At 35.2% G+C, this 12,691-nt stretch overlaps 1 protein-coding gene across 2 annotated transcripts in view; it reads left to right on the plus strand.

The window, feature by feature from the left end:
• LOC129222781 (protein PALS1-like) overlaps positions 1-12,691 on the plus strand; it is a 203,997-nt gene that overhangs the window by 165,014 nt on the left and 26,292 nt on the right. For both annotated transcript variants that reach the window (XM_054857318.1, XM_054857319.1), the window contains one exon: positions 3,746-4,758. In XM_054857318.1, coding sequence (XP_054713293.1) covers positions 3,746-4,758 — 1,013 coding nt within the window. The remainder of the gene's footprint in view (positions 1-3,745; positions 4,759-12,691) is intronic.

The raw sequence follows: 12,691 nt of genomic DNA on the forward strand, positions 1-12,691 counted from the left end.
TCGTCAAGAGCTATTTCCAACAAAGTTTGTTTGAAGTAAATCCGCCTTTTAGTTCGGAATCTATATTGACTTTCAGTTTCCCCTTAGGCGCTAATGTTAAGAGATTTGAACTGTTCAAAATTGAACGAAAACTTGTTCAAATCAAAAAGATATTTTCGATACATGTTTTTTATCAAAAGTTTTTCCCTACAAAGTTTGTTTGAAGCCACTTCGCTTCTAAGTTCAAGATTTATTTTTGATTTGAATTTCCCCGTAGGCGCTAATGTTAAGTTTTTTTGAACTGTTCAAAATTGAACGAAAAATTGTTCAAATCAAAAAATGAATTATGGGAATGAGATGTCCTCGCCGAGATCTTTCTAACAAAAAAAAATTTGTTCGAATCGGACTATTCATTCAAAAGTTATTAGGGGGGGACAGACAGACAGACCGACAGACAGACCGACAGACAGACAGACCGACAGACAGACAGACCGACAGACAGACAGACCGACAGACATTTTTCCCCATCTCAATACCCTACTTTCCAATTTTTAATTTTTCAATATTTATCTAACTATTTTATTTATTTTTGACTTTTTTTTGTTTTTTCGGATATTTTTAAGATGTATTAAGCCTTCTTTCATGCTTTTTTCTTCTTTCTCTGATGTTTACTGGGAAAGTAGGCTAAAAACCGCGCTTAACTTCCAAAGTAAACAGTTGTAGTATACTTGAAATGACGGAGTGAAGTTTGTGGCACTTAAGATGTTTCAAACATAAAATTTGAGACGAATTGTCATTTAAAGCATCGCAATTTCAGTATTTAGAAGATCTATGGAAATGGTTAAATATTTGAGATTAGAATTATAACTGCTTGCCTACTGCTTTTAAAAACCGCTGCAATTTAATGGAAATTTTATTGAATAGGGTCTGGTGGGTAAAGTGGTCATAAAATCATAGGTTTTCAACTTAGGTGGATAATAAATACAATTAATTCTTTAAACACTTCAACTTTTTTTGTTGTTATTTTACATTGCATTATTAAAGAACACGGTACATTGAATTTCAGGAAAGAAATATTGATTTAAGTAGTTTTATAGAACTTCTATTTCCCTATGTATTTATGACCACTTCACCCCATGGGGTGGGGGAAAGTGGTCATAGCATGGAGTAAAGTGGTCATAGTTAAAAATGGCTGCAAAACCATTATAAATAACTTTAATATTTGTATATTTCGGATATTTTTAGAGTTACAAGTATATGCACAAGTATATGTGTGTATACACGAGTATATACGTGTCACGTGTATATACGAGTATATACGCATAAACAAGCGTCATATGCGCGTATGCACTTGTATCTCAGGTATATACGTGTATACCTGAGTATATATGTGTGTAGTAGACGTATATACTCAAATATAAGTATGCATGCATACATAAACGAATATACACGAGTTAATTCGTGGATACATCCACTGCGTCTTTGTACGTGTCTACTCACGCATACATATTTATATGGAAGCACGAGTACATACGTATGTATACGTGTAAACACGATTATATACCTGTATAGACGCATAAACGTACTATTACGCGTATACACCAGTACATATATGTGTACACGAGTATGTACCCTTATATACATGTATGCCTACAGAGTGCATTTAAGCTCTTGGGCAAAAATCTAAGGGGTGTGAGAGGGGAGGATAAGAAGCTAAGAATCATAAGGAACTTATGGTCGCTGACGCGCTACATGCACACAACCCCCAAAGTTTTAGTTTTTAAGAAATATTTAGAGCAGTTCTTAAAAGTTACGGTCTGTAGTAGCTCTAATACAAGCATCGCAACAAAGACGCAGCAACTGATGAAAGTTTTTCATAAGTCTTGTTATTGCAACAGAGAGTGATTTGTGATTACGACGGTTGTAAAAAACAGCTGGAGGTCGCAAATTTTTATCAATCGCTTTAAAACTTTCTTAAGGCCTCAAATGTTGTGTAAAATTATCTTTGTGTAACAAATTTCTGACCTGTTTTGCATCCATCAGTTCCTTGCCTTGCATGCATGTAGTGCGTCAGCATTGTGTTTGTGACCATATGTTCCTTATGCTTCTTGATTCATATTCTCCCCTTTAACACCTTTTAAGAAATTGCTCAAGAATGTAAACTCACCCTATATACTTTTATATCATATGCTTGTATGTAAGTGTCTACTCGAGTATGTACGCGTATTTACGTGTCTACCTCAGTATATAAGTGTTTGTATCTATACGAGTGTAAGCGAGGATATACGTGTATATATGCATAGAATGTATATATGTATAAATAAAAATACTTGCAGATGCCCTTATACGTATGTATGTGAATACGTTTGTGCATTTATGTGAATTCGTTTATATACGTGCCTGCACGAGTATATATACATATGCATACGCATATACTCGTATATTTAACCCCGTTTACTGTTAAAACAATACACATTAAGTGAAATTAATAATTAATTTATATCTGCTTTATACTTAAAGATTAAATGACAGTAGATGAACAATATTCGTTTAAGCCTAATATTATGACCACTTTACCCCATCTTACTTAAAACTGTTCTAAAAAATTATCTAAAATGAATTCAGATAACTGCTAATGAGTAAGAGTTCTTAAAACCTGTAGGAAGCGACTTGTGCAGTTAATCTGTTCATAACTACAGCAAACAAAATTTTCCAAGCAAGTTAAAAAATATGTTTAGATTTTTAAATATTTCAAATTGACACATAATATTTTTTCTTGCCAAATACAGTTTTGCCAGTGTAAAATTTTGTGTTCAAAATATAGTTTCTAACTGTCCTACTCTAAAATAAAATTTTCACATTCATTCGAACATTTATTTCCAAGCTATAGCCATTTATTTGACGATTGACCACTTTACCCCATTGACCACTTTCCCCCACCAGACCCTATGCATAAGATATTATTGATAAAATATTATATTCTATTGGGGCAACACTACCTCGCAGGTTAGGTAAAGCATATTGCCGTTTTATAAAATTCCCTACTCAAATCTTTTTTTGTTTGTTTGTTTCTCCCAATTCGTTCATTAGCAAGGGCGCCCATATGCAAAATTTTAAAGTTGGGGGGGGGGGGGGCTCAGACATTTACCCCATGGTTTAGCTGGATATTTTCCCCATATAAACCGATTTCAGTACAGATTACAGTTATTAAAAATTTGACATTTTTAATAAGTTATTCATTGCTGGAGAGAAAATGTTTTTACCTTTTTGCAAAGAAAAGAGTATTAAAAACAAAGAAGTTCTAATTTCAAAGAAGGGGAGGGAGGCTTCAGCCCCCACTGCCCCCAACCCTATATGGGCGCCCTTGTACATCAGTAACTCAAGGTTTTCAGCTTTTTCTAAAGTTACAACAGCAACCGATGCCTATAGTCAATTTGAATTAAGTTTTTAGTGGAAAAAAAAAGTTAGTAAATAGTTAGAAATATTTGATAGTCATACATTAAATTTAATTTGCTGTAAATACGATACTACTATATGTTTGTATGAATATTCGTTGAACATTTACGTTGAGAAATATGCCTAATTTTAACCATTCATGTGTTCTTTTTCTTTTTAAAATCTCTCTTTACCACTTGCGTTGTTTGCATTTTCAGGTTCTCGAAACATAATTTCCAGATTCTTTGAATTTGCTTTTGTGATAGTTGAATTTTGTTGCAAATGCTTTGGAAATCGCTGTTTCATAATATTCCTTTTTTTCCCCTTGCAGCATTAGACTTGTCTCGGAATAGTAATGTCCAGGATGCGTTTGTCATTGCCGTGGAACAGCAAGCCAGAGAAAGATTGGAGAAACTGTCAGCTCTCAAGAAGATCAAGCCAGTGGACATGACGAAGCTTTCCCAAGAACTGAACGAATGCGCTAACAGCACGCCCGAACTCAATGGTGTCATTGAAAATAATCCTATCTATGTTACCACTGTGCCTGAAATCCATAATGCCACCTTAGAACGCGTCAAGAAAGACCGCCTCGACAACTATGTCAACGCACCATCCTCCGATAAAATCGGACGTGATCAGATAATGCGCGGTATGAACGGTCATGGTCAGATCGGAATTGCTGACCACGATCAAGAACTTGAACTTAAGCAAGAAATCCTTGATCGGGAGGGTTATGACGAGACTATGTCACCGTCGTCTCCAGAAACTCCTCCACGTGAAAGACTTCTTGTCGAATCCCACAACGGGAGGGACTGTGTGACCACGAATTTCTCTCAGGAGTGTGTGTCCGTGGAGACATTACTGCCAAATTTACTCGACAAACTCAGGTCCTCGCCAAACGAAAATCTCCATAAGCAACAGTTGGGTTCCAAACAATCAGATCAGAACTTCCAAGACCGATGTAAAATAAGTACTGTTGCCGCGCGGAACCACGGTAATAGGGGAGAATCAGAGCTTAAACAACACCGAGAAATGGCGGTAGATGTACCTGACTCTTTTGTTGGTGTTGCCAAAACTGCACCAAGGTATCCTCCCCAGAAGATACCTGATGCAAACGATCAAAGGAAAGAAAGTCATCCAGAATTTTTCCTTTATAGTTCCGGTGATAGTTCATCTGCGGAAAATGATCCTAGTTTAAAAGTGAATTCTGTACCATACAAAAATGCATTGAACAGTAAAGGAAATTTAATCGATAGGGACAGTTTACCAAGAGTTACTGTTGATTCCAGTGAAGGGTTAGAAAATGCCAGCGAAGAACAGCTAGAAAGGATACGTAAATATCAGGTTTGTCCTCTATTATTTTTTATTTGAAACTAAGAAAGATTTGAAGTTTTGTGGTTAGTAAGTTAAATTTCAATGTCATTTTCTTATAAATGTATCTCCGATGCTCCTGAGAAAAAAAAACAAGGACTGCCGATTGATATATTCAGTAATTTACCTCCCCGCTGAGTGCTAATAAGTACGAAACTGCACTCCTCGGCTGGAATTGACTGAGCTGTCGGTGTATTTCATGCTGATTGATGTTCTAAATCAACGCTTCTCAAACTTAATGGAAAGCGGACAAGGGAGAAATATTCAATGCGGATCCTTGTCATTGAAGTGTACAGATAATTATACTTTCTAGGTAGTTGAACATAATTACATTAACCAGTACCAATTAGAGGGAAGCATCACTATTTAAAAACAGAACTTTGTAGGAAGCTTAACTTTACTTACCAATTCTGGAGAACAAAAATCAAATTGAACAGGCGGATCTATAGGTAACATAAAACTTAAAATTCAAAATTTAACTCCGAATTACTGGGAAGAGTTAGGTTGTTATAGCTGGCACAATTTTTAACTTATTGGGTTTAGTTTTTGTAGCGTGAGTCAATTATTAGGTTCAGCATTTACACGACTTTAATATTTAGTTTCGGTGACTACAATAAGTTAAAAATCCAGATTTGAATAGGTAGGTTGCCGCAAATGGAAGAACAAGCTTTGCTTTTGCAACGAGCGGTTGGTATTTTTTATTTTCAGGCAAAACCAAAACGTGAATTATGTATCTTGGAGGGTTTTGGTTTCAAGGTGAAGTTTTATGTTATGTCTATCCAGGGGCGGATACAGAATTTCTTTTTTTTTTTTTTTGGGGGGGGGTCATGGTGGAGTAAAGTAACATTTTCTGAAGACGGTCTAAAATTTTCGTCCCCCTCGTTAAAAAATTCAAATTTGTGCACAAAAATCATTGAAATAACCATTTTGAAAGTTATTATTTTTTTTTAAATAACTTTTTAGATTTAGAATGTGTTGTCAGCCCTAAATTTTCGGAAACAGCAACCCAAGATTTTCGAGAATTTCGGATCACAAACACCCTTTGGTCATTTTAAGTGTATTTAAATACCCTTCGGTCATGCTTAAGAATGTAGTTTCACTTACGACAAACTTCTTGAACGAAGGTTAAATTTAATTAAAATAATAATAATGAAAACAAATTATTTGGTTTGACCTCTGGGATTCATCTTGAAGAAGCCGTGAAGTAATAGCATGATATTTCCCGTTCTAACGGTGAACTTGGAATTTGTAATGAAAATTTTTTTCAATCCTGTTCAAATTTACATAGCGGCTTTGAACGGCATCTCAGATACGAGTTGATAAAACGTATAGAGCTTGTTGATATTTGTAGTGGAACCCGAAAGTTATAGATCTGAATTGAAAGAGTGTTTTGCATAAAAGTTGTGATAAAACATTAACAACTGACGTTACTAAGAAATTATTGCGTGTTAATTATAATGAAATAGACATAAAGATAATAGTTTCTTACGACGGTCACTGCGCTTTTTTATGTTTAATGTACTGATATCTCCGTAAGAAGGTTCATTTCTTTCATATATCTAATTATGACACATCCATCATCTTTGCAGAAATACACTATTAAAACTTCACTTAAAAATGCGGCGAAAATCTAATTAAAAATGAAATATTTCATGAATGGTAAGTCGGACATCAATAAATACTCACGGGCTGGTTCTTTTCAGTTGTAGAAAAATTGGAGGTGTGTGAGGGCATCGTCGCAGCCTCCCACAGGGATATGTTTCCATCAGATTTGGGTTCATCAGTTTTTTTTTTTTTTTTTTTTTTTTAACTTTGCAAAAAATAAAAAAATGTCATGTCACCCGAAAGTTTCATTGTTTCTGTTATAGGTAATCCTTTTCTTATAAAACGCGGTTTTTCAGCATAGTTTCCGTCTAATACGAGGTGGCTAATTCAGGGCCGTCCGAACGGTGGTGCGAGCGGGGCAATCGCCCCGGGCGCCACTAAATGAGGGGCGCCGCAAGGTGCCCCTCAAGGTTTTCGTGAATCATAATGCACAGTCATAGACACACAAAATAGTGAATCATTTCAATGATTCTCTATTTTTTCTTAGTACACGAAAATATTCCTCTCTCCCGGTCTCCAAAACGTTCGTTTCCATCATTGAAGCAGATACAAATTCTGAGAATATATCTGTTTTGAATCAAACAAAAGTTTTATGGGCGAACATTGAAAAAAAAAAAAAAAAAAAAAAAAAAACACCTAATAAAAAAAGGAGGGTCGGGTCAAATTTTTGAAACTTTTAGCTTTGAAAACGCAATTTTAGTCTTTCTTTGCAGATGCTACGCGGAAAAAGGCTGAGGGGTCTCAGCGGAAATTTCTAGAAATCGAAACCTTAAAAACGGAACTACAGTCCATGTTTATTGACTTTATGGAAAGGGACTCACTACTTTAGACTTCACTACTTTAGACTGCAAAGAGAAAGGATTCACATCAAATCAATCACTGAGGAGGCTCCAAAAATATAAATAAGTGAAAAAGTGGTCAGGTTTTCAAAATAATTAATATCTTAGAAACTATTGTAGCTACAATAAAAACATAAGAAAAGCTTTTTAAAGATAATTTTACGCTTTTTAATTCGTCAAACAACAATTTTGTTCGCAAGTGAATAGTTTTTGAGATATTAGACGAAAACTGAAAAAAAAAACACACCTATATATATATATATGTATATATATAAAATCCTAAGTGGTGCTGCGAGCTCCTCCCCTGCCACCGGGACTTTTAGTATGTTCATCAGGCGCCCTTCCTGTACGTGTGTGCCAATTTTCAAAACTTTTTTTTTTTTGTTTTTTCACCCTTATTTTGGCCATCGTTTACTAGACTACTAGCCTTTGAAACTTGAAATCTTATATAATTAAAAACTGAGCGTATGTACCTATGTATGTAACTATGCTTGCAACTATGTATGCAACTATGTATGTATGTCCAAGTTACTTCTCCCAAACGACAGTGACCAGGCCCGTGTCCAGGATTTCATAAAGGGAGGGGTTGAAACTTTTTACCTTTATAACTTACGTTGTCAAAGGAAAACTAACTACGCGTGTTGAATAGTTCATTTTAGTTCGCTAACTAGGCTTTTTTTTTTTATACGCTTTGTGTGTGTGTGTGTGTGTGTGTGTTTTTTTTTTTTTTAATGAAATCTTATTTGTACAGTTGAACATTTTGTAAAAGCACACATATTTCTTTTATGCCACCTAATGCTAATTTTTTTCTTTCTTTTTTTTTCTTTTGTTTTTCCATCAAATAACATTGAACAGGAATTTAATGAAAATAAAAGATTTTATTTAAAAGAAATTGCTGTTTCTCATAGAAACACTTTTCTAATGTGTGAAAAGACTAATTCATCCAACACTAAAGAGGCGTACCATAAAAAAACCTAACAGTAAGCAAAGTAACCATTTTCCCTGCCCCTAAGTTTTTTTTTTTTTTTTTGGGGGGGGGGGGGGGCTACGTCATTGTCTAATATTCTTTTAAATAATTTTCCCCTGCATGCTTACAGCATTGCCGGACTCTTCAGCCATTCCTCCATCGTTAATTTTTTCAAGTACTTAGAAGCGAAGGAAGGGGCTTGGGAATCCTACAATTGAGGAAAATGCCAATTGTTTAAACATGGGGAAATTTTAAAGAGGGTAAATACTGTATCAGAGTTTAACTCTAAAATTAATTAAAACTTAAAATACATTTTGGAAAATCGTTTAATGATTCAATGATTTTTTTTCTTTCAATGGGAGGGGTTTAACCCCTAAAACCCTCCCCTTGGACACGGCTCTGACAGCGACCATGGAACCAAGTATCGATGGATTCGTAATCTTCCCATCTTTATGTTTGGCTGTTTAACATAATTCTCAGGGCCTGATTACCGCACAGGCCTACTAGACCTGGGCCTGGGGGGGGGGGGGCTCTTCCTAAGGGGCCCCAAATTACTTAAAGAATTATGCATAGCATTACAACTATACAAAAAATACACACATTTTTAAAATAATAGCCTTCAGGGGGCCTCCAAATAATTGTGGGCCTTGAGCCTCACTTTTAGTTAGTCGGGCCCTGATAATCTTCCGATAATAATTAGCGTAGATATCAATTAAAAACTATATTAATTATAACAAATAACACTTACATTTCGACATAAAATTCCTATTTTTCGAAGACTTCCCTCCATCAGGGGCGGATCCAGACAAATTTCTCGGAGGGGGTCATTTGGAAAAATACGATGCTTTGAAAAATTTTTGAATTTTACTAATATCAATGTAGCTCACCTTTAACTAGAGCATTTTTAAAGGAATTTTCACTAGGTTTCACAAGTTTAACATAAAGGCTGAGCACTTTCCCAATAATTTTCCTTTTTTCTTAACAAACGTGTGCATATATCGTCGCCTCAAAGTGGTGTTCCTATGTAATCAGTAGGTACTGTGTTCGGAGGCGACTGTATAGGACTTCTGATTTAAGAGGAAGCCGATATGAACCAACCGTAAGTATAATATTAACTCCGAAGTAAAGGGGGCCCTGGGGGTTTCTCCGCCGGAAAATTTTCGGATTTGTAGTCTTAAAATCGCATTTCAGACGATCTTTTGTAATGTTGGGGAAAAAGAGGTTCTAGGGCGCTCTCCTATCTATTTTTCGAAATAGTAGCTCTAAGAATGCAGTTTTAAACGATCTTTGATGATGTTAGAGGGAGGAGAAATTTGAGGGCCCATCTAAGGAAATTTTTCTGATTTTTAATCTTAGAAATGCATTTGAACTGGCTTTCGTAGTATTAAGGTCTCGGGTGCGTCCCCCCCCCCCCGCCCATTTTTCGAAATTGAAACCTTAAAAACACAAACATTATCTCCAATAATGTTAAGAAGGAGGTTCGGGGTTTCTCTGGCGGATTTTTTTTTTTTTTTTTTTTTTGGGGGGGGGGGCATTGTAGAGCTAAAACCGCAATTTAATACGATATTTTCGTGATGATATGTGGAGGAGAAATTCGAGGGCCCATACCAAGAAATGTTTCTAATTTGCAGTCTTAAAGATGCAAACTAATTATCTTTGGTAGTGATAGAGGAGAAGGGAGAAGAGGTTCGGAACGCTCCCCCCGAAATTGTAGCTGAAAAGGCTGTTTGAGGCAATTTTTGATGATGTTAAGGGGAGGAGAGATTAAAAAGCTCATACTATTGCAAATGCAGGCAATCCATGATTCATGAGCAACTTTTAGAGGACCAGCAGTTTTTCGAAATTGAAGCTTCAGAAACGTAATTCTTGAAGACTTTCAATGATATTAAAAGGGAGAAATTCTCCCCAGGAAATAATTTGAAACTCAAGCTCTTGAAACAAGATTTAGGCCGATATTGAACGATGTTGGCGAAAATGACAGGTGGTTGACTCTCCCCTGGAAACTTTTAAGTGTTATTTTTTCAAACGTGGTTTGTAGACGATCTTTGGTAACATTAACAAGAGGAAAAGGAGTGGTTTGGAGGGTCCCATATTTAAAAGGGAATGACGAATAATTACATAGCATTGCATAAAGCCAGGTTAAAACTTAAATCCAACTTTAACTTAAGCGCAATTATTAAATGAATAACTTTTTATCGGACACTTACTAACACATATCCCTTTTCTTTCCTCCATGGGGGAAGTAAACACATCTAACAAGACGGGCCCTTGATGCTAAACGAATCCAACTATTTGGTATACGCTTGATATTTTTGAAATTTTCGTGGGGTGGCCATGCCCTCCCTCTGGCATTGTTTCCATTCTTGTTAGACTTCACATGAATTACAATAAAGTTTTTTTTTTTTTTTTTCAATTTAAGCTAGGAAAGAAGGTTTAAAAAACTATACTTGAAACTTCCTTAGTGTAGCTTTATGGCTTCTGGGTCTTTTTATTTTATATTCTTACTACACTTCGAGGAATAATAAAGATTTTTTTAATATTTAGCTCTAAAAAACTATTTTTGAAGCTTTCTCAGAGTGGGCATGGCCCCCCCTCTCATTGTTTTCCTTATTGTTAGACTCTGTATGTACGAGTATTATAAGAGAACTTTTTTGCATCATTTTTGCTCAAAAAAAAAGAGATTTTAACTATTCTTGAAATTTTCTCGGAGGGTCGGAGAGGGCCAGGGCCCCTATGGCCCCCTACCTGGATCCGCCCATGTTTCTAATTCAGTGTAATTTGGTTTTTCTTTATCTTTCTTTATCTTCCCCAAAACTAACTTGGTTTTTCTTTACCTTTCCAACAGAAGCCCCAGACCAAAACTGCGTTATGGTTTCTAAAGCTGAACCAAGAATTAAACTGGAGTTTCATTTAACTATACTGCCGAACTAACCAAGTTGTTCGTATATTACTTAATAAATAAAATGTTTAAGGTTAATTGATCAAAAAGTATTTTTTAAAAAAATTCTGGAAAAAAAAAAAAAGATATCTGAATCACACACATTATATGGATGAGCCAAACTTTAAAACGCAATATCTCAGTTTGAGCTCAACTGCAGACTCCACTATAGTTCTTAGCACGGCAGTATACAGGGTGAGGCAAAAAAAACTCGGACAAAGTTTGCATCATCGAATGGAAGAAAACAAATTTCTTTTTAACGAGTGTCTTTATTTATTTTTGTCCCTCACATTATTAAAAAATAATTTACAATATATCTCCTAGTTAATGTATTGTTTTTCGGTTTTCTTACAATTTCAAGCTAAAGAACTAACCAAGTAAAACGACAGTTCTACTAGGTTTTATGTTTTACTTCCTTTTACAAAAAAGGAAGTATTGTATTAGCGAAAAAAAATTCACTCAAAAATCGACCTTAATTTCCATTTTACTCACCCCTGAATGAATGTTGAGTTTTTTTTTTTCGACTCGACCACACGTGGATAAGTGCCTAAGAATGTATAAACACGCGAAATATCCATTTTGACGATTCCCGAGTTAATTACAACGAGTTTTCTCGTGACGTCTGTATGTACGTATGTATGTATGTGCGGATATGCATATGTGCATATGTATTTCGCATAACTCAAGAACGGCAGTAGCGGCTCGTGCCTTGAAAAAGTGAGGGGGCCAGATCATGATAGCAGTTGCAATCCCCCCCCCCCGTCCCCCCCCCCCCCCCCCCCGATTTTTGAAAACAAGAATTTTTCTTTTTAAATATTTTTTAATATTTAAACTTTTTCAAAATGATTATTTGTGTTAAATAAATAAAATTATTTTCATTTTAAACACAGGACAAGCTACAAAATACTAAAACTACTAAGTGAATCACGAAAGATATTATTATGACATGTCCATGATTGCCTGTTGACTGATGCACTTTCACCCCCTGACTTTCAAAAATAAAATTTAATTAATTAGATAGGGAAAAGCTGCAAAATACATCACGAAAATTATTAATCTCAAATTTATATCCAGTACGTGTTTCGGAGCTGCAGTACGTCTCCCGTGCAGCACCGGTAAAGGGCTACAAGGGAGGCACTTTCACCCCTTGACTTTTCAAAATAAATAAATAAATAAATTTTAAAAAGCAATATTAATCTAATATTTTCAATAGTAGTATTATATTTAATCTTTTAATAACTAATTGTTTTGAATGAGTGAAATTAATTTCATTTTAAGTCCGCGGGAATTTGTAGAAATTGAAGCCTTAAAACGCGGTTATAGGCCATATTTATTGACTTTAGGGTTTGAGATGCTGCTTCGGGACTCTTCCAAATCTTTTTTATTTATTTATTTATTTTTTTAAATAAATAGAAATCAATTCCTCCTCCCTCTCTAATTTTTCGAAATTGAGATCCAAAAATGCAAATTGAGACAAACTTTGAAGATTTTTACGGGAAGGGGTTCTGGAGTTCTCCCCTGGATTTTTTTTTCAAATTAATACTAAAATCGAAAGAT

This window comes from Uloborus diversus, chromosome 5 (assembly GCF_026930045.1).
Source record: "Uloborus diversus isolate 005 chromosome 5, Udiv.v.3.1, whole genome shotgun sequence".
NCBI lineage: Eukaryota > Metazoa > Arthropoda > Arachnida > Araneae > Uloboridae > Uloborus > Uloborus diversus.